The 24,524-nt window shown below is 41.7% G+C and overlaps 1 protein-coding gene across 1 annotated transcript in view; it reads right to left on the bottom strand.

Annotated features, from left to right (window-relative positions):
* LOC145239859 (alpha-galactosidase MYORG-like) overlaps positions 1 to 24,043 on the bottom strand; it is a 109,762-nt gene extending 85,719 nt beyond the window's left edge. The window contains exon 1 of the mRNA XM_080103419.1: positions 23,055 to 24,043. Coding sequence (XP_079959545.1) covers positions 23,055 to 23,657 — 603 coding nt within the window. The 5' untranslated portion in view covers positions 23,658 to 24,043. The remainder of the gene's footprint in view (positions 1 to 23,054) is intronic.
* Between the last annotated feature and the right edge of the window lie 481 nt (positions 24,044 to 24,524).

Genomic DNA, 24,524 nt, shown 5'->3' on the forward strand with positions numbered 1-24,524 from the left:
AACCTGCCTTCTCCCTTGAGGCTTGCATTTACGAACATCCGTGGGCTTAGAACTAATTTAAATGATGTCAAAGCAGTTCTCCTAACAAACACCACGGATATCTTAGCACTAAGTGAGACTAACCTACACTCCTTCATCCCCTCTAACTACTTTAACATGCCTGGATATCTCCCACTCTGCCATAAGGAATCTGACAGATATATGCACGGGCTTGGAGTATATATTTGAAACACACTCCCCTTGACTAGAGAAACTAAACTAGAATCTGACGATCAAGCCTTTATGTGCAACATAACATTAGCTACTTTTATTTTCTCTATTATTCGCCCTCGACCCAGGACTGTACCCTAATAAACAAAGTCTCTGACAGCATAGATACAGCACTTTCCCTCGACACTAGCGCACAAGTGCATGTGTTTGGTGACTTCAATGTCCACCACAGCAACTGGCTTGGATTTTCTACTCACACAGACGCAGCTGGTATGACTACATATAACTTCTCTATATCTCATTCCCTATCACAGATGGTTACGTTTCCAACCTGTTTCCCAGACCAGCAAGAACAACACGCATCACTTCTAGATCTGTTTCTGACCACAGTTTCCGATGACTGTAACTAATGCCCACAGCCCACTTGGGAACGTCGATCATGCAGTGGTAATAGTTGAAATAGCTCTAAACTTTAGAGCCAAAACTGAAGAGCCATTGTTCAAAACAACGAGATATTATAAAAAGGTTGACTGGGAAGCCATCAGGGATCTCACTAGGGATGCCCCATGGCAAAATATCTTTTCACTCCTGCTGAACAGTGCGCAAATGAAACCACTGAATGGTTCAAAACGGCAATTGAAGCACATGTTCCCACATGGAAATTTTATAGCAAGCCCCACTCTCCCCAATAGTTTATTTCTACTTGTGCAGCCGCCATCGCGCAAAGGCAGCATGCGTACCGCAGATTTAACTGACATAAGTCCAGTTCAAACAGACAGAAGTATATAGAAGCCAGAAGTAACTGTAAGAAAGAAATAGCGACAGCTAAGAGAGAATTTACTGAAACCACCAAAAAATGCATCGAAGCACAGAAATTAGGAACCCGCGACTTCTGGAAAATCTACAACAGTGTAGTAAATAATGGGCAATCAACAATCCCCCCACTATCCAACAATCATGAGGTTGTTTGCTCTGCAACTGAGAAGGCTAACATGCTTGCCAGTCGGTTTGCCTCCAACTCCACACTGGACCCTGCTAACCACCCCATCCCTGACTTTCCTTTGCGGACAGACGCCACACTAGACGATCTGAAAATCACCCCTTCTCAGGTGCATGCTATCATAAGAAATCTTGACACTACAAAAGCATGTGGACCTGATTTCATCCCGGCTGTGCTATTAAAAAAGTGCTCCGCCGAAGTAGCTCCAGTTCTCTCCAAACTTTACAACAAATGCCTTAATGAATCTTTCCTGCCTTCCTGGAAAACTGCTTCTGTAGTACCAGTTTTCAAGAATTCTGGCGAAAGAACTGACCCAGTACATTATCGCCCCATTAGCCTCCTCCCACTTTTCGCCAAAATATTTGAGACAATAATTAACCAAGCTCTAGTCACCTTACAGATGCTAAACTTCTGACTAACCAACAATATGGATTTAGACAAGCTCGTTCAACAGCAGACATCCTAACTGTAATCTCAGAACGTATATACCAGTCACTGGACAAAGCGGAGGAGGATAGAGCAGTAGCTCTAGATATATCTAAGGCTTTTGACAGGGTATGGCATTAAGGTCTTCTCAGAAAAATCAGATCATATGGTATCACTGGAAGAATATGACATAATTAAATCCTTCTTAGATAAGAGAAAAATCCAGGTGATCATCGACGGTCGTACATCTAAACAATACGATATAAATGCGGGAGTGCCTCAGGGGTCTATCCTGGGACCTCTGTTATTCCTAATGTTCATAAATGACCTCCCTGACAAAATTACCTGTGAGATGGGTATATATGCTGATGACACCACACTCTATAACAGACACAACAGGAAAACAAATGAACACATAACTAAAAAAATGGCAGAAGCACGAGAGGATGACCTCCGATCTGTAGTGGAATGGGGACATAAATGGATGGTCACATTCAATGCTGCCAAGACTAAACTTGTTTCCTTCAATAATTACAAGAAACCTTCTCTTACCACCAATAGCAATGGCCAATGACTCTTTATCTGAAAGTACATCTTTTAAACTCCTCGGCCTAACGCTCTCAGGAAACAGGAGTTGGAACAATTACATAGAGAGTATTGCCAGGACCGCTGCGAAGAAGGTAGGTTCTCTCTACCGTGCTAGAAAGATACTAACGCCCGAAAGTATCCTATACCTATATAAAGCCACCATTCGCCCATGTATGGAGTATTGTTGTCATATTTGGGCTGGTGCATCTACCACTAGTCTCTCGCTCCTAGACAAGGTTCAAAAGAGAATCACCAATCTGATAGGTCCTGAACTGTCATCTAAACTTCCTATCGACGAAATGTTGCATCCCTCTGCCTTTTCTACAAGTACTTTAACGGTGAATGCTCTGACGAACTGCAAGCACTTATGCCCCCTCGACGTAAATACCCCAGACAAACCCAACAAGCAGCTAAATCCCACCCCTTCACAGTAGAAATCCCTAGATGTAAGAGAGCCTTCTATTCCAGTAGTTTCTTCCCCAGGACAGCTAGACTTTGCAATTCCCTGCCGGGTCCCTGCTTCTCCAACTGTACTGACATGCAGAAGTTCAAGTGCAACGTGAACCGACATCTTGCTGCCCAACTCCCTACACAGTACCTCTGATGCCTATGTCCCTGATAGTAGCCCCCTAACAAAAAAGTGGCAATATGCCTTGTTTGGGGTGAAAATGTAATAATAATAATAAAAAACAACAAAAAAAAAAACATTGATAATTGGTTGATTTTGGATTTTAGAGTAGTTTTTTCTTTTGCCAATTAAAATGAATTCAATCATCCTTTTTTATAATGACAAAATGTATTGATAATTTTACTGATTTAAAATTTTTCAATCCATGTTTTTTTTCTTTAAAAATCAAATAAATTTCAGATCAATTTACTAAATCATTTTTTACAAAATATATTTACATAATTTGCCAAAATTTATTGATATAATTGGATAATTTTGCATTTTTCTTCTAATGTTTTATATGCAATTAATTTTATTTCTTTTGATAAAAAAATTTAAATCAATATAATAAAAATGAAAGTTTTTCATGAAATGTATATATTTTTTTTTTAATTAAAAACAGAAAATGAAAAAATTATTAAAAACAGAAAATGAAAAGGACATATTCATAATTGTCTAAACTGGGCAAGCACCATTTGAAAACCAAAACATTTACTGTATAAAAATTTATTAAAATATAATTGTAAAAACATTTATTGAAAAGTTTGCGTAAGAAAATTTAAGTTTAATAAAATAATTTTGTAATGAAAGCAATATTGGATTTATATAAAATATTTTTTTTTTTTTTTTTTTTTTAGAAATAAATAATTTTAATGACACATTTTAAATAAAACCAAAAAGTCATTATCTAGTTTAATTATTTTGTTATTCATTTCATGCTTCGGTCATAGTTTAAAATACTGATTTCTCCCTCGGATTTTAATGACAGATGTGTGAAAAAAAAAAATTTTACAGTTAGTTGAGAGACAGAAAAGTGACAAAGAGCCAATTGTATTAAAAAAATTATACTTTGAAACAAGTCACAAGAGACAGTTGAATGAAAATCTTAGAAAACAATTTGTTGCTTCTTCAATAAACTAAGCTGAAAGCTGAAAAGATAGCTCTACAGAAAAGATCAAATCTCTACAAAAGAAGTGTAAAAAGTTGAGGATAGAGAAGATAAAGAAGCCATCCAGCAAATACTGGAAGAAAATAAAAAAGAGATTAGAGTAACAGGGAACAGTTTCTGCAATCGATTTACTGATAATGTCAGGATGACAATTATAGGCCCCCAGGAAGTAGGTATTGCTGCTTAAAAATGTTCTAAAGTAATTGACATTGTTGGTCGCAATATATTTGAAGAAAAGCTGAAGGATTTTCCCTCAATATCCACATTGGCAAATATCAGTGATGAATCCCATTTGATTTCTAAATTTCATGCTACAGAAAAGATTCTGCAATCACCAAGTGTCACACTCCATACAGATGAAAGTAGTAGACAAAAATAAAGGTATCTGGGTCAACAGGTGACACTGAGTGATGGAACTCTGGTTAGTCTGGGTTTTACTAAAGTTGCTTCAGAGGATTCTGATACACTGCTCTCTACAACCATCAATCTATTTGAGAAGTTGAGTGATGTCTACTGCCTAGTTACAGATGAGGAAAAAAATGTTTTTAAGCAGCTTCGGGAAAGAATCACCAGTTTTAATGTCTGACTGGGCAGCAGTCATGCAATGTTACAACAAGAAATTTAGTTTTTACCAGTCAACTACCTTACAGAAGGACACTCAGATTCATTTTCTTTATTGTAATGCACATTTTTTACTCGGCTTATCTTCTTAAAAGACATAGAGCAAAGTATGTGCAGTTTTGCCAGTGCCCTTGGAAGGGATTCTTCCATCCAATTTAAAAATTGGACTTCATCAGAATCAGCTACAGCAAGGCTGATTAGAACTACTGCTGATGTTCTTGGAGCCCGTGGAGACGATAAAAGTGATTGCAGAACTGAATGGCTGGCATTCTGCAGAAGAAGAGTACCGATCTCAAATCACAAGTTATCGGGCAAATACGTTTAATTCTCTATTTGAAAATGCACTGGCAATATATCACCATAAAGTGCACATAAAATTATTTTTATCAGTGTTTGCAACATCTTGCAATTTGAAATTACAAAGTGTTTTGGCTGACATTTCTGATGAGAGACTACATTCCCTTCTTGCTGCAGTTGGTCTGCTGAACAAAAAGCCTTGACAAAAGCCTTCTGGAATCTTGGCAACAGCATTGTTCAGTATGTTGACTTCCATCACTATATCAAGAAAATAACTCTAAATTTAAAATGCTGGATCAACAGTCCACAGTTATTAGACTGACTGTAGAGGTGTATATGATGGGGAATTCTTTGAGGGATTCTGTGTCGGTCTCACGGCTCTTGAACTTGTTTTAGAATGTCTGCACAAGGTACTCAGTAAGTTCCTCATTGTCACTAAGCACCAGTTGCATGACTTTTTAGAAGGAGGTGCTTTTGGAAGAGATGTAGATCAGGAGACAAGAAATGCCTTGAAGAGCTGCCTTCTAACAAATCTGTCAGGTGAGCATGCCTTTAGAGATTTAGATTTTAGCATGCAAACAAAACGACATGCATCGCTACATAATCGATCATCTTCAAATATGCTCAAGTACAATCGGACAACAGCTTGGTTGGAAGTAATACCATCAACTAAGCTGCTCTCTCTGACTACTTGAGAAAAAATCCAGTTAATTCATTTCCACCTCCAAAGCAACAAAAAAAGTCCCTTAGTGAATTTGCTGAACATTCAGATAACTCCTGCAGTTGTGATGAAGAACCATCTCTGGATATCTTCAGTTACGAGCATCAAGGACAATGGGTTGCTGTCTACTATGACACCAATTTTTACATTGGCCAAGTCGTTGAGGTTATATCTGCATCCAGCGCTGTAATAAGTTTTTATCAAAAACCAAAAGGTAGAAAAGATTTTTTTCGATGGCCTTTGGTCAGATGACATTGCACAGGTAGAGTCAGCATTTGTTTACAGATGGGGTTTGGAGATAATGCCAGTTTCAAGTGATGGTAGGATTTGGAGTGTTCCTGATATATCTACCATAGCAGAAGCCTATGAAAGAACTCTGAGAGAAAATCAATAAAGATAGGAATTGTAGTAAGACCTCTCCCTATAAAATATCTCACTTGTTTGTTAAAAGACAAGTGTCTTTTAAGTTGAAAGTTTTTCAATGCTTGAAAAAAATGACTTGTAATATTTTGTATGACAAATTTCTAAATCTTGTTGTCGGTTCTTTTTTGACGAGTTTAAATTCCCCAAAGTAAAAATATTTCTGTGGCAAAAAGTTATTAGAAACAAGGCAAACATTTTTTTTTTTAGTCCCTCACCCAAAAATTAGTAAAGTTACAAAGTTTTAAGCTTCTACTTGCAATGGTTACATTTTTTACAGCAATTTCAGTAACGTATACTTTTGACTCATTTTTTTTGCCCTTTTTACCAAATTGTCTGTTCCACTGCTTTTATATAGTCCACAATTGAGTGGTTTTATCAATTTATAATTAAAAAAAAAAAATTATCTTGATCTCTAATGTGTTATGAATCATACTAAGAAGATTCAATACATTAGCCATTGAAATGAAATTGATATGAACAGTCAAAGTTGCATTTCCATGTCATATTTGCACTTTTTTCCTGTTGGTAGTGGGATTTTGTCTAGTCTTTAGGTTGGTTTCATCTAATAAGTATTGCTTTCATTAGTATTAATTTTCATTTACCACAAGATGACATTGCATTTATAAGGATTCTTCACTTATTAGGAGCTTACATTTTTAGTTATATACTATGAAATTTGGCTTCTGGACAATGATAGCAAATTTTCAACTTTCCGACAAAATTTGAACGATCATAACTTGATGGCTAATTGAGCTACCAAAATAAATTTGGTACTTTTTGTTTATGGTTTACAAAAATCTATATGACCATATTAATTTTTTTTAGATATAATGAAAATAAAATTTTGGTTTGGGATACCTATTTATATTATATTATATATATTTATATTGTGTAAAGTTATAAAATTTTCTATTACGATTGTTTAAAATTAATTAAAAAATTTATATTGCTTAAAATAAAAAAAATTCTATTTATATTATACATACAGTGTTTACCGTTTTATTGGAAAATTTTAAATAGCGCCAGAGTCTTGACTCTCTGATGAACACGATAAGTTTAGGAAAATGAGTTAAAAAAATATACAAAATAATGTTAGATACTCACTCGATATATGTTACCATAGGCTGACATATATTCGGTGGGTTTTTAACAGCATTTCATTTATTTCTAATTTTTAACTCATTTTTCCAAACTTACCGTGTTCAGCAGAGAGTTCAGCGCCATTTCAAATTTTCCAATACATTGGTAAACACTGTATTTTCGAGCTGAATAAACATGTCAAATTAAATAAAAACACAAAAAAATTATCCAGTTAGGTAGAAAATAAACTTATGTTGCCTTTGATAACATTTATTTTTTATATATTTGTTTTTTTGACAACTTTTTCCGAATCGAAGATGAATAACAGGACAATTTTTTAGTGTTTTTATTTAATGCAACATTCAGCTTGAAAAACATACAATGTTTACCGATGTATTGGAAAATTAAAGGCGGAGTTGTACAGCCATCACCCCCCCTCCCCTCTGCGTAATTTGTATACTGATAGGTTTTTTGAAATTTTTTTTATTGGATTATTATTGATTGGACACTAATTAACCAGATTATGAAAAAAAAAAATCATTATTTCGACATTTGAAAGGGGTGCTCACTTTTTAGTTACAACATTCTGGCAAATCAGTCACCCATTTTGTAACCAATAAAAACGCGAGTCTATCAAAACCACAGAAAGTAAAAATGACATGAGCCTACCGCATTTGGAAGCCAGAAATATTTTTGTTTCTCAGAGAAAAAAAAAAGATAGGGTAAATATGTTACAACAGAACACCGACCACTCTAATTTGTTTTTAGGGTTAATCGAGGTCGCTTGACAGGGAATCTGATAATCAAACCCGGGGCAAATTTACCGTTTGCATTGTATTAACCCCTGAGCCCACGAACTACTTTCCGCCATTTTACAGCTTCTGTTCACTAACGCCGTTTTTAATGTGGGGTAAAAACCAGCTCCCCTAAAAGTAGGCAAAAAGGGAGCACTCACTCGGGTTACCAAAAATAATAATTGTCCCAGTATAGAGCCCCCCCCCATTGACTGGTACAAATTATCTTAAGTGCAGCATCTGTGGAACAGATACTACACTTTGATCCCGAAGGCCAAGAACAATAAAAAAAAAAGGTAAGCCTCGCTCGCGGCAGCATAAACAACGGTTGTTGAATGTGCCTTCACGTAGAGTATGTAGCAGACACAAATGGACCCCTTTTCTTCTCGCGCATTCGCTTCCTCTGAGTGAGTGATGAGGCGCTAGACTGTCCAATCTGAGGACTTGCGCACGAATACAAATTGACCTCTAGGGACCAGACAGCTTCCGGTCCCAGAAGAAAACTCTCGCTTACGCTACCAGCCTTCGTCGGTGCTAGACGCCTGTTCTCTTCGCTGCTCCTACTAAAGGTATTGACGACAGCCGCGCCCGCGGGTTGTAACTACCTCGTAAGGCAGTGGAGACCCGACTCTACTTTCTTCCTTCAGTACGCTTTGCAAATAAACCTTTACCTTGTTAAGTTGAAGAAGTTGTTTGTCATTGTTCATAGAATTGTTTTATTTTATTTTATTAGGGAAATTCCCTAAAATGGTGACTCCGTCGTGATAACACATTTCCGAACAGACACTTCTTTCGCTTTTTAACAGGGTAAGGCGCGCATTTTAAAAACCAGCACATGGTTTCCAACCACACACATAAACAGACAACGGATTCGGGAGAGCACATTTAAAACTTAAAAAAAAAAAAAAGACGTTATTTCCCTCTCTTCCTTATCGTTTTTTTCCCCGTTATATATATATATATATATATATATATATATTATAAACTAAGGAGCATACAAAAAAAAAAAACAAAAAACAAAACAAAGAAAAAACACCCTTTTCTTTCGCAACGGCGGGCTACACATAAAAAAAAAAAGAACGCCAACCTACAAAAAGAGGTGACACTTTCTTGGTGTACGAAAAAGAAAAAACTCGACAACAAAAAAAAAAAAAAAAAAAAAAAAAAAAAAAGAACTTTCACGAAGCTTTTCCGCATTAGCACTCTTCGGCCAAAATGTAAGTACTTAAAGAGTTCATTTATCTTCAGGTTCACACACATTTATAAAAAAAAAAAAAAAAAAAAAAAAAAACCCATATTGTCCACATTTTTTTTTTTGCTTCACGGCTCTTCCTGATATAATTTTGTTTTAGCTTTATTTCATGGTAATTTTGTTTCTTTCTTCTCCTCCCCCATTAGCCTGTTAAAAATTTTTTTTTTGTATTGTCTCTGTTTAAAGATTTTCTCCATATTTCTCCTTTCTTCTCCACGTGGTCCATATTCGGCGTCCTTTCAGATTTCGGATACATTATATATATATATTTTTTTTTAAAAATGTTTGGTATCTACTTTCGGTAGTGTCGATGACAACGTTGCCTGCCTTCGCTGGGGACGTCCGGGTCTGGTTTGCTCAACTCTAGTCTTATTTTGCGGCGAACAACGTGTCAGAGCAAACGAAGCTGCACATTTTATTCAGTGCCTTCCCCGCGTCATTGACTCCTGCGGTCAAGGACTTAATAACGGACACCCCGTTAAACTCCACTTACGATAGCATAAAACGGGAGGTGCTACTACGGACGTCCGTGTCGGCGGAAAAGCGTTTTCAAACGCTGGTCCATGACGAGCACTTAGGTGACCGCAGGCCGACGGAACTACTCCGTAGAATGAGGGAACTGGCAGAGGACGTCCCTCCTGACAGTGCCTTAATTAAGCAGCTCTTTTTCTCAAGGCTGCCGGCGCAGGTAAAGGCCATACTTGCGCCAATGTTTGAAAAACACACCGTCGATGTAGTAGCAGCATCGGCGGACAAGGTCATGGACTTTGTGAGGGGGCCTACCACCGCGGCGATTCCACAACAGCCTGCTGAGGTACCCGCAGGCACCGCAAATGTAAGACAGGATGCTACATCGGTGGCTATACTAACGGCCATCGAACGCCTCACTAGAGAGGTGAGCAAGCTCAATATGGGCAGGTCGCACTCACCCAGACGCCGCTACAAAAGCCGCTCATCTTCCCCGCACCACCGTCGCCGTGTAAACATGCCGGGACTATGTTTTTATCATAGTCGCTATGGCGCTGAAGCACGGAATTGTAAAATGCCCTGCACTTTTAACAACCAGGGAAACTAAATTGTGGAAAGACGAGCACGGCAAACTTTCCACAAAATGCAAATAACCGTGCCTATTTCGTCACTGACGTAAAATCTCAAGCACGTTGCTTGGTAGACACTGGCGCTGTTTGTAGTATATGGCCACTTAGGCTACTTAAAGAAAGGCCACCAGTGTCATTGATAACACTGCAAGCGGTGAACCATTCACCTATCCCCACGTACGGTCAAATTTCACGTTCTCTGGACTTGAATTTACGGAGAGACTTTACGTGGGTTTTCACTGTAGCAGATCTACCGTACCCCATACTAGGCGCGGATTTCTTGCATAATTTTAATTTAATGGTCGACATGCGCAGACGCCGGCTGATAGACGCTAGCACGGAACTTTCCGTCCCTGGCTCGTTATCTAATGCCCCATCTATCAGCCCGGTATTTTTCATTGCCGCTGCAAATGACCCATACCATGAGGTGCTACACTCCTACCCGGAGTTAACCAATTTAAATTTTGTGGTGAGCAAACCCACGCACACCACAAAACATCATATTGAGACCACAGGTGCTCCTGTGTTCTCACGCCCTCGTCGCCTTCCTGTGGATAAACTTAAAGCAGCGAAGGCAGAATTTAATCATATGCTACAGTTGGGAATTATACGCCCCTCGTCCAGTCCTTGGGCTTCCCCTCTGCATATGGTTCCAAAACGAGACGGAGATTGGCGTCCAACTGGGGACTATAGACGACTCAATGCCATGACGGTACCTGATCGTTACCCAATCCCGCATATTCAGGACTTTGCTTCCTCTCTGCATGGCTGTAAGACTTTCTCTAAGCTAGATCTGGTTAAGGCTTACCATCAGATCCCGGTGAATCCGGCCGACATACCCAAGACTGCGGTTACAACCCCATTTGGAGCGTTTGAATTTCTTACTATGCCTTTCGGCCTACGTAACGCTGCCAGTACTTTTCAGCGCTTTATGGATGAAGTAGTGCGTGATTTAGATTTCGTCTATAACTATATAGATGACATTCTCGTGGCTAGTGCCTCACCTGAGGAACACGTCACTCACCTCCGCCTACTTTTTGAACGGTTTCAGCAATACCAAGTGAGGATTAACCCTGGTAAATGCGTTTTCGGTGTTACGTCACTAGTTTTCCTGGGCCACATTATCAGCCCAGACGGTATATCTCCGTTGCCGGAAAAGGTGAAGGCTCTACAAGACCTTCAACCGCCCACTTCACTTCGCCAACTTAGGCACTTCCTTGGTCTGTTGAATTACTACAGACGCTTTATCCCACGCTGTGCGGATCTCTTAGCTCCTCTTTCCGACCTGTTACGTAACAGGAAGAAGAAAAACGAGCAGATCTCACTTAATGAGATCCAACTTAGAGCATTTGCTGAAGTGAAAAATAAACTAGCGACGACATCTTTGCTGGCACATCCTGTACCCGATGCCCAGTTTTCACTGGTCGTTGATGCATCGGGCACAGCTGTAGGTGCAGTGCTGCAACAGCAGCACCAACAACAGTTACAACCTCTAGCATACTTTTCGCGACAGCTGAAACCGGCCGAACAACGTTACAGCACGTTTGGCCGCGAACTACTGGCAATATACCTCGCAGTGAAACACTTCCAACATTCACTCGAGGGCCGACAATTTGTGATCTACACCGATCACCGTCCGCTTACATACGCACTGCGTGCTAAGCCGGACAAATATTCTCCCCGCGAAACACGTCATTTGGACTTTGTTTCGCAGTTTACTAGTGATATCCGACATATCGCGGGTGAGCAGAACGCAGCAGCAGACGCATTGTCTCGCCTGCCCATCAATTCTCTGTCCTCACCATCGGATATCGATTTGCAACAGATGGCCTTGGACCAGCCAAGTCTGGACACGTTGGATCCATCGTCACCTGAATTAGGGACATGCAAATTCGCATATCTGCCCGTGCCTACTTCTGACACGCAGATCATCTGTGACACCTCAACGGATTCACCTCGACCATTCGTTCCAACGACCCACCGTAGAGTTGTTTTCGACACTCTACACAACCTGGCACACCCCGGACGCAAAGCCACAGTAAAGCTGATTACAGCTAGATTTTTCTGGCCTAACATGAGGCGTGACATCATTGCTTGGTCACGTTCCTGTGTATCCTGCCAAAAATCAAAGGTGCACGAGCATATCCGCGCACCCCTTGGAACATTCAGCACCCCAGACGCTCGGTTTAGCCATGTTCACATTGACTTGGTTGGACCATGGCCGGTCAGTCAGGGATTCACTTATCTCCTGACCTGCATAGACCGTTTCACACGGTGGCCAGAAGCCATCCCACTTAGTGACATTTCGGCTGAATCTGTAGCGCGAGCCCTTATATCAGGCTGGATATCGCGCTACGGAGTTCCCACTACAATCACCACTGATCGTGGTGCACAATTCGAATCCCACCTATTCCGGGAACTGTCCAAGATCCTCGGGATCACTCGCATTCGGACAACAAGCTATCACCCTGCTTCAAATGGGATGATAGAACGCTTCCATCGCCAATTGAAAGCTGCATTACGCGCTTACCCTGATCAACAGCGATGGAGCGAGTACATACCGGTCATCCTTCTTGGCTGTCGGGCATCAATCAAGGAGGACCTGGGATATTCCGCAGCCGAACTGGTCTATGGAGCACCTCTATCGTTGCCAGGTCAGATGCTGACCCCGATAGAGGATATATCAACTGACACAGCTCTATATGTCAACAGACTACGAGCTTATCTCAGTAAGCTACCGCCGATGCACCCTAGGGAACAGACCATTAAATCTTTGGTTCCGAAGGACATAGCGACATGGACTCACGTGTTCCTTAGAAAGGACGCAGTAAAAGCCCCCCTAACTCCACCTTACACTGGCCCTTATCGCGTGCTTTCACGCACTGATAAAACTTTTATCCTAGACATTAGTGGTAAAAAAGAGACAGTATCGGTAGATAGGGTAAAAAGAGCCTTTCTGGACACATTAACACCTGAGCCACACATTCCTCCAACATACACACAGCATAATCATACACCTGAGGTAAATGTTCCACGTGAGAACAATTATGTGACCACTACACGTAGTGGTCGACGGGTACATTGGCCGAAGAGACTTTGCAAAACAGTGTATTTCTGTTGAAAAAGAACATTTTTTCTTCTCTCCTTTTTAGAGCAGAACGTTTTGTGCAAATATTCCAACTTTTCACAGAAAAGTAAGAACATTTTTTTTTCTGCAAGAAAATAACCTAAAGAGACGGACATTTCTTATTGTATTTTTCTTTCTGCTATTTGTTATGCTACCTTTCTCTCTGTCGGCTTTCAGCCTAAGCAGGGGGTTATGTAGCAGACACAAATGGACCCCTTTTCTTCTCGCGCATTCGCTTCCTCTGAGTGAGTGATGAGGCGCTAGACTGTCCAATCTGAGGACTTGCGCACGAATACAAATTGACCCCTAGGGACCAGACAGCTTCCGGTCCCAGAAGAAAACTCTCGCTTACGCTACCAGCCTTCGTCGGTGCTAGACGCCTGTTCTCTTCGCTGCTCCTACTAAAGGTATTGACGACAGCCGCGCCCGCGGGTTGTAACTACCTCGTAAGGCAGTGGAGACCCGACTCTACTTTCTTCCTTCAGTACGCTTTGCAAATAAACCTTTACCTTGTTAAGTTGAAGAAGTTGTTTGTCATTGTTCATAGAATTGTGTTATTTTATTTTATTAGGGAAATTCCCTAAAAGTACTCCAAGTGTGCGTGTGTGGGGTAATGTCGGAAAGACTTTTTTTTTCAGAACAGAATTAAAAATTCTTTTTTTTTTTTGTTTGTTCATTGGCGGACAATTTAAAATTCGAAGAAAAAAATTTACGAATTCGAATACACTGCTTTATGTTTACGCGCGCCCCCCCCCCCGCTAATGTAAACAGTAAAATCTCTGAAAAGTGTTAAATGATGTTCTAATCGGTAAATGTCGGTGCATTACTTACGGGAAAACGGTTAATTAAACTGCAGAAGCATCTGTTAAGCCACACAAGTTCTATAATTGAATCAGTGAATCACCCTCCCGCAAAAAAAGAACAAAAAACATAAAAATGTTTGATGCTTATGTTTTTGTAAACCGCATTAAAAACTACGTAAAAAAATGTTACATTGAATAAAAACACAAAAATATATCCAGTTAGGTAGAAAAGTAACTTATCTTGCCTTTGATAACATTTATTTGTTATATATTTGTTTTTTGACAACTTTTTCGAATCTATGTGTACACACAGTAATACAAACCCAAAAAATCTCATAAAAGTAATATTGTGTAGTTTTTTTAAATTTTGTTTTAGACAATTTTTTCTTCGAATTTTTAAATTGTCCGCCAATGAAAAAGAAAAAAAAAAGGCACTAATGAATGCAGAGTGATCCGCGCTATTTTTTAAATCGTATTTCCACGTTTAATTAAAGTTTTATATGTTTTTTTTTATTCAATTGTAAGGTACAGAATAGGTACAAGACACCCTCCCCATGTTAAGAATGGCTTTTTAAGTAATAACGTTATTATTTCAGCACTCAGCAGTGAGTTATTTCATGCAGAGAATGATCCGTGCGGATAACTCCTGCATGAGTGTGTCGCGGCTTGGCCGCTAACAAACAACAACAACAATAACGACGGCATTACAAACGACCAGCAATTAATAGACTCTACCAAAATCAGCAGTAGCAAGTAAAACAACAACAACAACAACGACAGCATTACAAACGAACAGCAATTAATAGACTCTACCAAAATCATCAGCAGCAGCAATGTCGGCGGCTGTCACGTGATTTCAGGGCCCCGTTGTAGAAAAGAAATTTAAAAAAAACATCTTTTCTACAACAATAACAAAAACAACAAACTTTAATTTCCTGGAAAAAACTTTGAAATACAAACAACGAAATCCTTCAGCATCGACTGCTCGTAAAGAACACATCCGGGAATTAATATTAACTGTTGTTTATAAATAGAAACAATTTCCTGCCCGTCCCCGGTATCTAGCAGCCCTCTGAATATTTTCGGCGATATTTTCGCCGCTCGTTGGCTTGGTTCTCATGCAAAGCTCCGCACTTGCTCACGGTTCCCTAACCGTTCGACGCTCGCGCAATCACTGTGACTCCAGTCTCACCACTGTAGCAGTCCAGTCCACTACCACTACAGTGGCTCCGGTCTCCACGCCGTAGAAGTCCACTACCACTACAGTGGCTCCGGTCTCCACGCCGTAGAAGTCCACTACCACTACAGTGGCTCCGGTCTCCACGCCGTAGAAGTCCACTACCACTACAGTGGCTCCGGTCTCCACGCCGTAGAAGTCCACATCATCACCACGACTCTGGCCTCCATGTCGTCTGTACCTTTCATACACTGACTTCTTCCTTCAGTGTCAGTCCGATCCGAGCGTCCGTCCGTACTTGATGAACACTGAACCCTCAGTGTTGCTAATTCGTTCGTCTGTACCTCTCATACACTGACTTCTTCCTTCAGTGTCAGTCCGATCCGAGCGTCCGTCCGTGCTTGATGAACACTGAACCCTCAGTGTTGCTAATTCGTTCGTCTGTACCTTTCATACACTGACTTCTTCCTTCAGTGTCAGTCCGATCCGAACGTCCGTCCGTACTTGATGAACACTGAACCCTCAGTGTTGCTAATTCGTTCGTCTGTACCTCTCATACACTGACTTCTTCCTTCAGTGTCAGTCCGATCCGAGCGCCCGTCCGTACTTGATGAACACTGAACCCTCAGTGTTTGCTAATTCGTTCGTCTGTACCTCTCATACACTGACTTCTTCCTTCAGTGTCAGTCCGATCCGAGCGCCCGTCCGTACCTAGTGGATGCTGAAAACTCAGTGTTGCCAATTGTCCGTCCGTTCCTCTCATAGCCTGAGGCTAACGTATCAGTAACATCTCAGTCGGACCCAAGTCAAACAATCACCCGCATCAGTTACCACGCCGATTCCTCCGACGTCATTCCAGCTTACGGCGAACCGACAAGCATCCCCCTTACCGAATACACCGGCGACGGATCCCGGACCAGCATCGCCCAGTGAACCAAATTTGCATTTGCCACCCTTTCGTTTGTTTAAATAAAAGGCGAATCTTCGTCTTTAAACTAAACCACCAGAGTTTGTCATTTCTTCTTTGTCCTGTTGTTTCATTCCTTGTCCTTGTGTCTGATATATATTTAGTTGCACGGTCAGTTGGCTAACCACCTTCAGGCCTCCCCGCAACAAGTGGTGACCCCGACGTGATACTACAGACACAGGCTTGGAAAAATAGACAGGCAGAGAAGATGGCAGAAAGCACAGAGCCAGAGATTAACTTTTCTGCCCCGCTGGTCCAGTTACCGCCTTACAATCCAGTGAACCCCAGGAGTTGGTTCATCCAGCTCGAAGCAATTTTTGCAGCCCGGAGGGTCGTTCGCCAGGACTCGAAATACGCCTCAGTGGTGCAGGCACTACCTCCATCTATGGTAGAAGAAGTAGAGGACATCCTCCTCAACACTCCAGAGCAACTCCCATATACCTGCCTTAAGGAAGCAATCCTCAAGCGAACCGGCCGTTCAGACGAGGATCTCATCAGAGACCTATTTTCGAATGTGACCCTCGGGGACAGAACCCCATCCCAGCTCCTGCGACTGATGAAGAGCCGACTCGGCAACAACAGCATGGCAGAGCCCATTCTCCGCGGTCTTTGGTTGGATCGGCTTCCGCAAAACATTACCCAGGTCCTGGCACTAGTACCCGTAGAGACGCCCCTGGAAATAGTGGCAGACTCGGCCGACAAAGTATACTCACAGGCACACCAACGGATACATCATGTCGAGAGTGACCCCGGGCACCGCTCACGACGATTGGAAGACGAACTTACTCGACTGCGAGCAGAGCTGAGAGAGCTCAAACTCTCCCTACGCCAGAGACAACGTAGCCCAATACCCCACACCCGGAACCGAAGCCGTACCCGCTCCCCAAGCCGAGGACAAAGGAACCTCCCAGGCACATGTTGGTACCACCAATCCTTCGGTGACCGGGCCCAAAAATGCCAACCTCCTTGCAATTACAATAAGGCCCAGGGAAACGAATAAACCGACAGACAGCGACGACTACTCCTGTCGGGACACATCCACACAGTCGTCTTTTCTATGTGTGGGACCGTAATAACAGTCTCAAATTCTTAGTGGACACCGGCGCCGCTATCAGTGTTATACCACCCACCAACAGACCCACCCTGAAACCCACCTCCTTTCAACTTCGAGCAGCAAATGGATCAACCATACAAACCTTCGGCAACAAGGAACTAACCCTCAACCTCAACCTCAGGCGGGATTTCAAATGGTCATTTACATTGGCCGATGTGAAAACACCATTACTCGGTGCCGATTTCCTGGCCTATTACAACCTGTCCGTCCACATGAGGACAAGGACCCTGTCTGACGGCGTGACCTCGATAAAAATCATAGGAACCCCTTCAAGCCTCAACACGACGGGAATCAGCGTGGCAACACAACACGATCCACGGTACGCAACCATCCTGCACCGGTACAAGGACCTAACTCAGCCCATTAAATCTACCGATGCAGGGGAACACCAGACGCAACACCACATTAAGACGACCGGACAACCAGCATTTTCCCGACCCAGAAGACTACCTCCACACAAACTAGCTTACGCCAAGAAAGCATTTGAAGAGATGTTGGCGGACAACACCATCCGCCCATCGGACAGCCCATATGCTTCACCACTGCACCTGGTACCCAAACCGAACGGCGAGTTCCGTATATGCGTGGACTATCGGAAACTAAATTCATCCACGGTCCCCGACCGGTACCCCGTTCCTCACATCCATGACTTCGCCGCCGGCCTACAGGGAACCAGAATTTTTTCGAAAATAGACCTGACTAAGGCCTACTATCAGGTCCCAGTGGCCTCAGAGGACATCCCAAAGACAGCAGTGACAACTCCCTTTGGACTCTTTGAGTTTACCAAAATGCCTTTCGGATTACGCAACGCAGCCCAAACATTTCAGAGACTCATAGACGAAGTCTTGCGTGGACTACCTTACGTCTATGCTTACATTGACGACATCCTGGTGGCTAGCAGAGATGCTGACCTACACGAGAAACATCTGGATGAAGTGTTCCGCCGCCTAGCACATTACGGCCTCCGGATCAACCCAGACAAATGCGAATTCGGAGCACAACACATTGACTTTTTAGGCCATCACACCGACGCTCGTGGAATCACCCCTCTGCCAGAGAAAGTAGAAGCTATCCAGAATTTTCCGGTACCCACATCAATCAAGCAGCTGCGACGTTTCCTGGGAATGATAAATTTTTACCGAAGATTCATCCCAGGATGCTCAAGTCTCCTCACCCCTCTGACGAATATCATACAGAGAAAAAACAAACCCATCTCTCTGGAAGGCGACCAGCTGAAGTCCTTCCACACAGCAAAAGCATCACTGGCTAACTTCACGAAATTAGCACACCTTGACCAGGACGTCCGAACGCGGATATTCCTCACGACAGACGCTTCAGACACTGGAGTCGGGGCCGTGGTAGAACAAGAAATCGATAATCAGCGAAGTCCAATCGCATTCTTCTCAGCTAAATTATCGTCGGCACAGTCGAGGTACAGCACCTTCTCAAAAGAACTCCTGGCAATATACCTTGCCATCAAGCACTTCCGGCACCTATTGGAAGGAAGACATTTCACGGTTCTTACAGATCACAAACCGTTAACAACCTCCCTGTCAAACAACTCTGACAAGTATTCGACACGCGAAATCAGGCATTTGGACTACATTTCGCAGTTCACGTCCGACATCCAATACGTGAAAGGAAGAGACAATGCTGTTGCCGACGCCCTGTCCCGCTCTGACGTCAACTCTATTGAAGACGGCCCACTCAGCCAAGAGATGATAGCGACAGCTCAGGAATCCGACACAACCCTCCCTGAGGCCTTAGAAAACACATCTCTGCAACTAAAGGAATTTCCGGCACCGTTCAGCAGTAAGACCTTGTACTGCGACACAAAGTTGAGCAATCCCAGGCCCTACGTACCACCGGCACTAAGGAAACAAATCTTCAACCACTTTCATGGATTATCACACCCCAGCAAACGGGCAACCGTTAAACTTATCGCTGACCGTTTCGTCTGGCCTAACATGAACTTCGATGTCCGGAACTGGGTAGCGACTTGCCTTGAGTGTCAGAAATGCAAAGTCCAACGACACACGAAATCTCCACCAGGCACATTCAACAACCCTGACGCACGATTTAGCCATATTCATGTCGACATCGTCGGACCCCTCCCGATGTGCCAGGACTTTCAATACCTCCTCACCATAGTCGACCGATTCTCCAGGTGGCCAGTAGCAGTACCCATCAGTGACACCTCTGCTAACACTGTAGCAAAGACAGTACTGCGAGAATGGATAGCCATCTTCGGCGTACCCGGTATCATTACCACAGACCGAGGTGCGCAGTTCCAATCCTCACTTTTCCAAGGATTTACGCAGATGCTCGGCGTTAAACATATAAAAACCACCGCCTATCACCCATGCGCCAACGGTCTCGTCGAACGATTTCATCGAACACTCAAAGTTTCTCTATCTACGAAACACCCCACTAACAACTGGGTGGATGAACTCCCCCTAATACTCCTATCTATCCGGAACTCTCTCAAAGAGGATTTGGAATGTTCACCAGCGGAAATAGTATTTGGCACACCACTCTCCTTGCCCGGTCAATTTTTCGATGATACGAAGCTTGACCTCACTGCTACAAACTCTTTCACCCAAGAACTACGCCATAAAATGGCCCAGTTAAAGTACTCACAGCCAAGGCAACCCACACCAAACACCCACGTTCCACAACAGCTCCGGGATTGCGAATTTATTTTCATCCGTAATGACGCGGTCAAGAAGCCCCTGACACCGACATACCAGGGTCCCTTTAGAGTCCAGAAACGCTCGGACAAGCACCTCACCATCGAGCGAGGAAATCGAACAGACACCGTCTCGATCGATAGAGTAAAACCTGCTCGACTAGAGAAATCCATACACGAGCCTGAACGCAGCTCAATCCATAGAGATCCCCCATCTGCACCAGAAAGCATCCGGGTACAACCTGCTCCACCAGAGCCAGCAGCGGATCATGAAGCACACACCATCCCACCAAGAAAAACCCGTGTAGGAAGGAAAGTCACCTTCCCAGAAAAATACAAATCGTACATTTACTTTAATTGATAACGATCAATTATCCAGGGAGGGGGCCTTGTCGCGGCTTGGCCGCTAACAAACAACAACAACAACAACGACGGCATTACAAACGACCAGCAATTAATAGACTCTACCAAAATCAGCAGTAGCAAGTAAAACAACAACAACAACAACGACAGCATTACAAACGAACAGCAATTAATAGACTCTACCAAAATCATCAGCAGCAGCAATGTCGGCGGCTGTCACGTGATTTCAGGGCCCCGTTGTAGAAAAGAAATTTAAAAAAAACATCTTTTCTACAACAATAACAAAAACAACAAACTTTAATTTCCTGGAAAAAACTTTGAAATACAAACAACGAAATCCTTCAGCATCGACTGCTCGTAAAGAACACATCCGGGAATTAATATTAACTGTTGTTTATAAATAGAAACAATTTCCTGCCCGTCCCCGGTATCTAGCAGCCCTCTGAATATTTTCGGCGATATTTTCGCCGCTCGTTGGCTTGGTTCTCATGCAAAGCTCCGCACTTGCTCACGGTTCCCTAACCGTTCGACGCTCGCGCAATCACTGTGACTCCAGTCTCACCACTGTAGCAGTCCAGTCCACTACCACTACAGTGGCTCCGGTCTCCACGCCGTAGAAGTCCACTACCACTACAGTGGCTCCGGTCTCCACGCCGTAGAAGTCCACTACCACTACAGTGGCTCCGGTCTCCACGCCGTAGAAGTCCACATCATCACCACGACTCTGGCCTCCATGTCGTCTGTACCTTTCATACACTGACTTCTTCCTTCAGTGTCAGTCCGATCCGAGCGTCCGTCCGTACTTGATGAACACTGAACCCTCAGTGTTGCTAATTCGTTCGTCTGTACCTCTCATACACTGACTTCTTCCTTCAGTGTCAGTCCGATCCGAGCGTCCGTCCGTGCTTGATGAACACTGAACCCTCAGTGTTGCTAATTCGTTCGTCTGTACCTTTCATACACTGACTTCTTCCTTCAGTGTCAGTCCGATCCGAACGTCCGTCCGTACTTGATGAACACTGAACCCTCAGTGTTGCTAATTCGTTCGTCTGTACCTCTCATACACTGACTTCTTCCTTCAGTGTCAGTCCGATCCGAGCGCCCGTCCGTACTTGATGAACACTGAACCCTCAGTGTTTGCTAATTCGTTCGTCTGTACCTCTCATACACTGACTTCTTCCTTCAGTGTCAGTCCGATCCGAGCGCCCGTCCGTACCTAGTGGATGCTGAAAACTCAGTGTTGCCAATTGTCCGTCCGTTCCTCTCATAGCCTGAGGCTAACGTATCAGTAACATCTCAGTCGGACCCAAGTCAAACAATCACCCGCATCAGTTACCACGCCGATTCCTCCGACGTCATTCCAGCTTACGGCGAACCGACAAGCATCCCCCTTACCGAATACACCGGCGACGGATCCCGGACCAGCATCGCCCAGTGAACCAAATTTGCATTTGCCACCCTTTCGTTTGTTTAAATAAAAGGCGAATCTTCGTCTTTAAACTAAACCACCAGAGTTTGTCATTTCTTCTTTGTCCTGTTGTTTCATTCCTTGTCCTTGTGTCTGATATATATTTAGTTGCACGGTCAGTTGGCTAACCACCTTCAGGCCTCCCCGCAACAAGTGCATATCACTGCATAAGTACCGAAAAAAAAAAAAAAATTTTTTTTTTTAATTCTGTTCTGAAAAAAAAAAAAAAAGTCTTTCCGACATTAAACCCCCCCCACACACACACACTTGAGTGCTTTTCTTCTTTTTCGTATAAGTTTAAATATTCCACATTCGAAAAGGCAGTTTTCTCTACGTGAAGGAAGGTACATTCAACAACCGTTGTTTATGCTGCCACGCGCGTAGCGTAAACGGAAGCTGTAAAATGGCGGAAAGTAGTTCGTGGGTTCAGGGGCTAATACCATGCAAACGGTAAATTTGCCCCCGGTTTGAATATCAGATTCGCTGTCAGCAACCTCGATAACCTCTAAAATAAAACAAAAACAAATTAGAGTGGTCGGGGTTCTGTTGTAACGTACCCCTATATTTACCTTCTCTTTTCATATAATTCATAAAAGGCAATAAACGTATTAGGCAAAAAAAAAAAAAAAAAAATCATTTTTTTAGGAGTTATCTCCTATAAAATTAACCTAATAATTTTGGATATATTACTATTTTCGACATGATAATTAAGTACATAATATGGTAATCTCCAAAAATACCGTTAGGGCTTACAACATGGCCGCCAGAAGAGTCAACAAAAAACTGCGAATAAAATATATAAAACTCGTAATTTCTGTTTTTAAAGTGGGTTGTCAATTTTCTTTATGAAATATACTTCCAAAATAAACTATTACAGTCGTTTAAAACATAATAGAAGTATTATTTTTTATTTTTTAAAAACAATGTTTACAAAATGTCTACGAACGTGCGTAGACATTTTGTAAACATTATTTTTACGGTAATTAAATATTAAACGGTATTTTTGGAGATTACCCATAATATATTGTTTTTGCTTAAAACGACATATTTAAAAAATGGATCTGTCGATTCTACTTTACTTATTAAAGTAGATCCAGAATGAATAATTTTTAAATAAAAAACATGGGAAAAAATTAGTGCTTAAAACAAATATTGAAAATATCTTTAAATGGAAGATACGGCATTTATAATAATCAAAGTAAAATATTTACATTAACTAACCTTTAGTTGGACATGTTCTCCAAACAGACGGCATATTGAAGCTGTTGTTTCAAAATTGTCCGAAGGTCCGCAGTCTTTGGTTTCTTTACTAAAATCCTTAATCGAAGAAGGGAATGTGGCCCTGAGATAGCTGCCATCTCCAACCTCATCTTCTTCCCCCTGGGCAGCGGCTTCGGCAGCGGCTGCTGCAGCAGCGGCCGGATTAGCTACCCACAAAGGGTCCGTGAATATCATGGTGGAAGTAACTAAATCGACACTTAAATGGCCGACTCGAATAAAACCCGGATCGCTACCAAGGAGACGAAGGACTGGCACAGTAAATAGACTGCCTTTCCCATGCCCACTCATTACACCAATGCTCGGCCTCACATACTGCTTCAGAAATTCGGCCAAATTAACAACAATTACAAGAAATAATAATAGAAAAAGCACGATTTTTAATAGCCGGGTTCGGTGCGGTTTAAGTATCATATTTTTTTTGTTCTTTTCGTTATCTCGTAAAGTTGGAAGTAGTTTCATCTGGCTGTCTGGATTATCGTTATTTTGTCGCCATTTTAAACTGGGCAGTGTGAACATACCTCCTTTGCTGAAAGATAATCCCATTCAGGAAGTAAATAATAGAAATACCGAACGGGAAAGCGAAAAAGGGTATAGTTGAAATCGGAAATAACCGGTGTTGTGTGAAAATATATTCCCTTAAAAAAAAAAATCATCTGATATGGACATGTCATAATGACAATGTTCGGAATTTTCTAATCAATATAAAACTAGTTACCAAATTATCATTGCCAGTAAATAAAGCTATATTACGAGAAACTGAAACTGGTTGAAGGTAAGAAGCGGCTTTATTCCTCGAGCGTACACCTGTAGTGGTAGGTGTACTGACTGTACTGTATCAGAATTTTTGTAGGAATTTTTGACACCCCTAACACGAAACTGCGAATAAAATATAAAAAACTCGTAATTTCTCTTTTAAAAGTGGGTTGTTTATTTTCTTTATGGATTATGCTTCCAAAATAAACTATTAAAGTTGTTTTAAAAGTAATAGAAATATTTTTTTTAGTTTTTAAAAAACAGTAATGAATTTTACGAACTCAATATTTTTCAATTTTTAACCTTTAAAAATCTATTAAAATTTTTCTATTGATTCTATTTTTACGATATTTTCTTGTGAAATTTTATGCTCTTTCCAATAAACCGAATGTAATATTTTAGACAAACGTTTTTTTTTATTCACGCCCCCCCCTCATTTTCAAGTGTCTATTAAAAAGTAAATAATGAATTTACTCACCAAAGTTTTATATATCACAAATTGAAGAGAAAAGGTCAATAAATAATATATTCAAATTTAAAACAAAAAAGTAGTGTTTTTTAGAGATTGACCTGTAAAGTTCGAAGTTTAAAACCTTTTTTTTAACCACGTTGTTTGTTTTTTCTTTTTTTTTTTTTTTTTAATGAAACCTTCGTCCT

The sequence above is a fragment of the Euprymna scolopes genome, chromosome 19 (genome assembly GCF_053919585.1).
Source record: "Euprymna scolopes isolate OS-2025 chromosome 19, ASM5391958v1, whole genome shotgun sequence".
NCBI lineage: Eukaryota > Metazoa > Mollusca > Cephalopoda > Sepiida > Sepiolidae > Euprymna > Euprymna scolopes.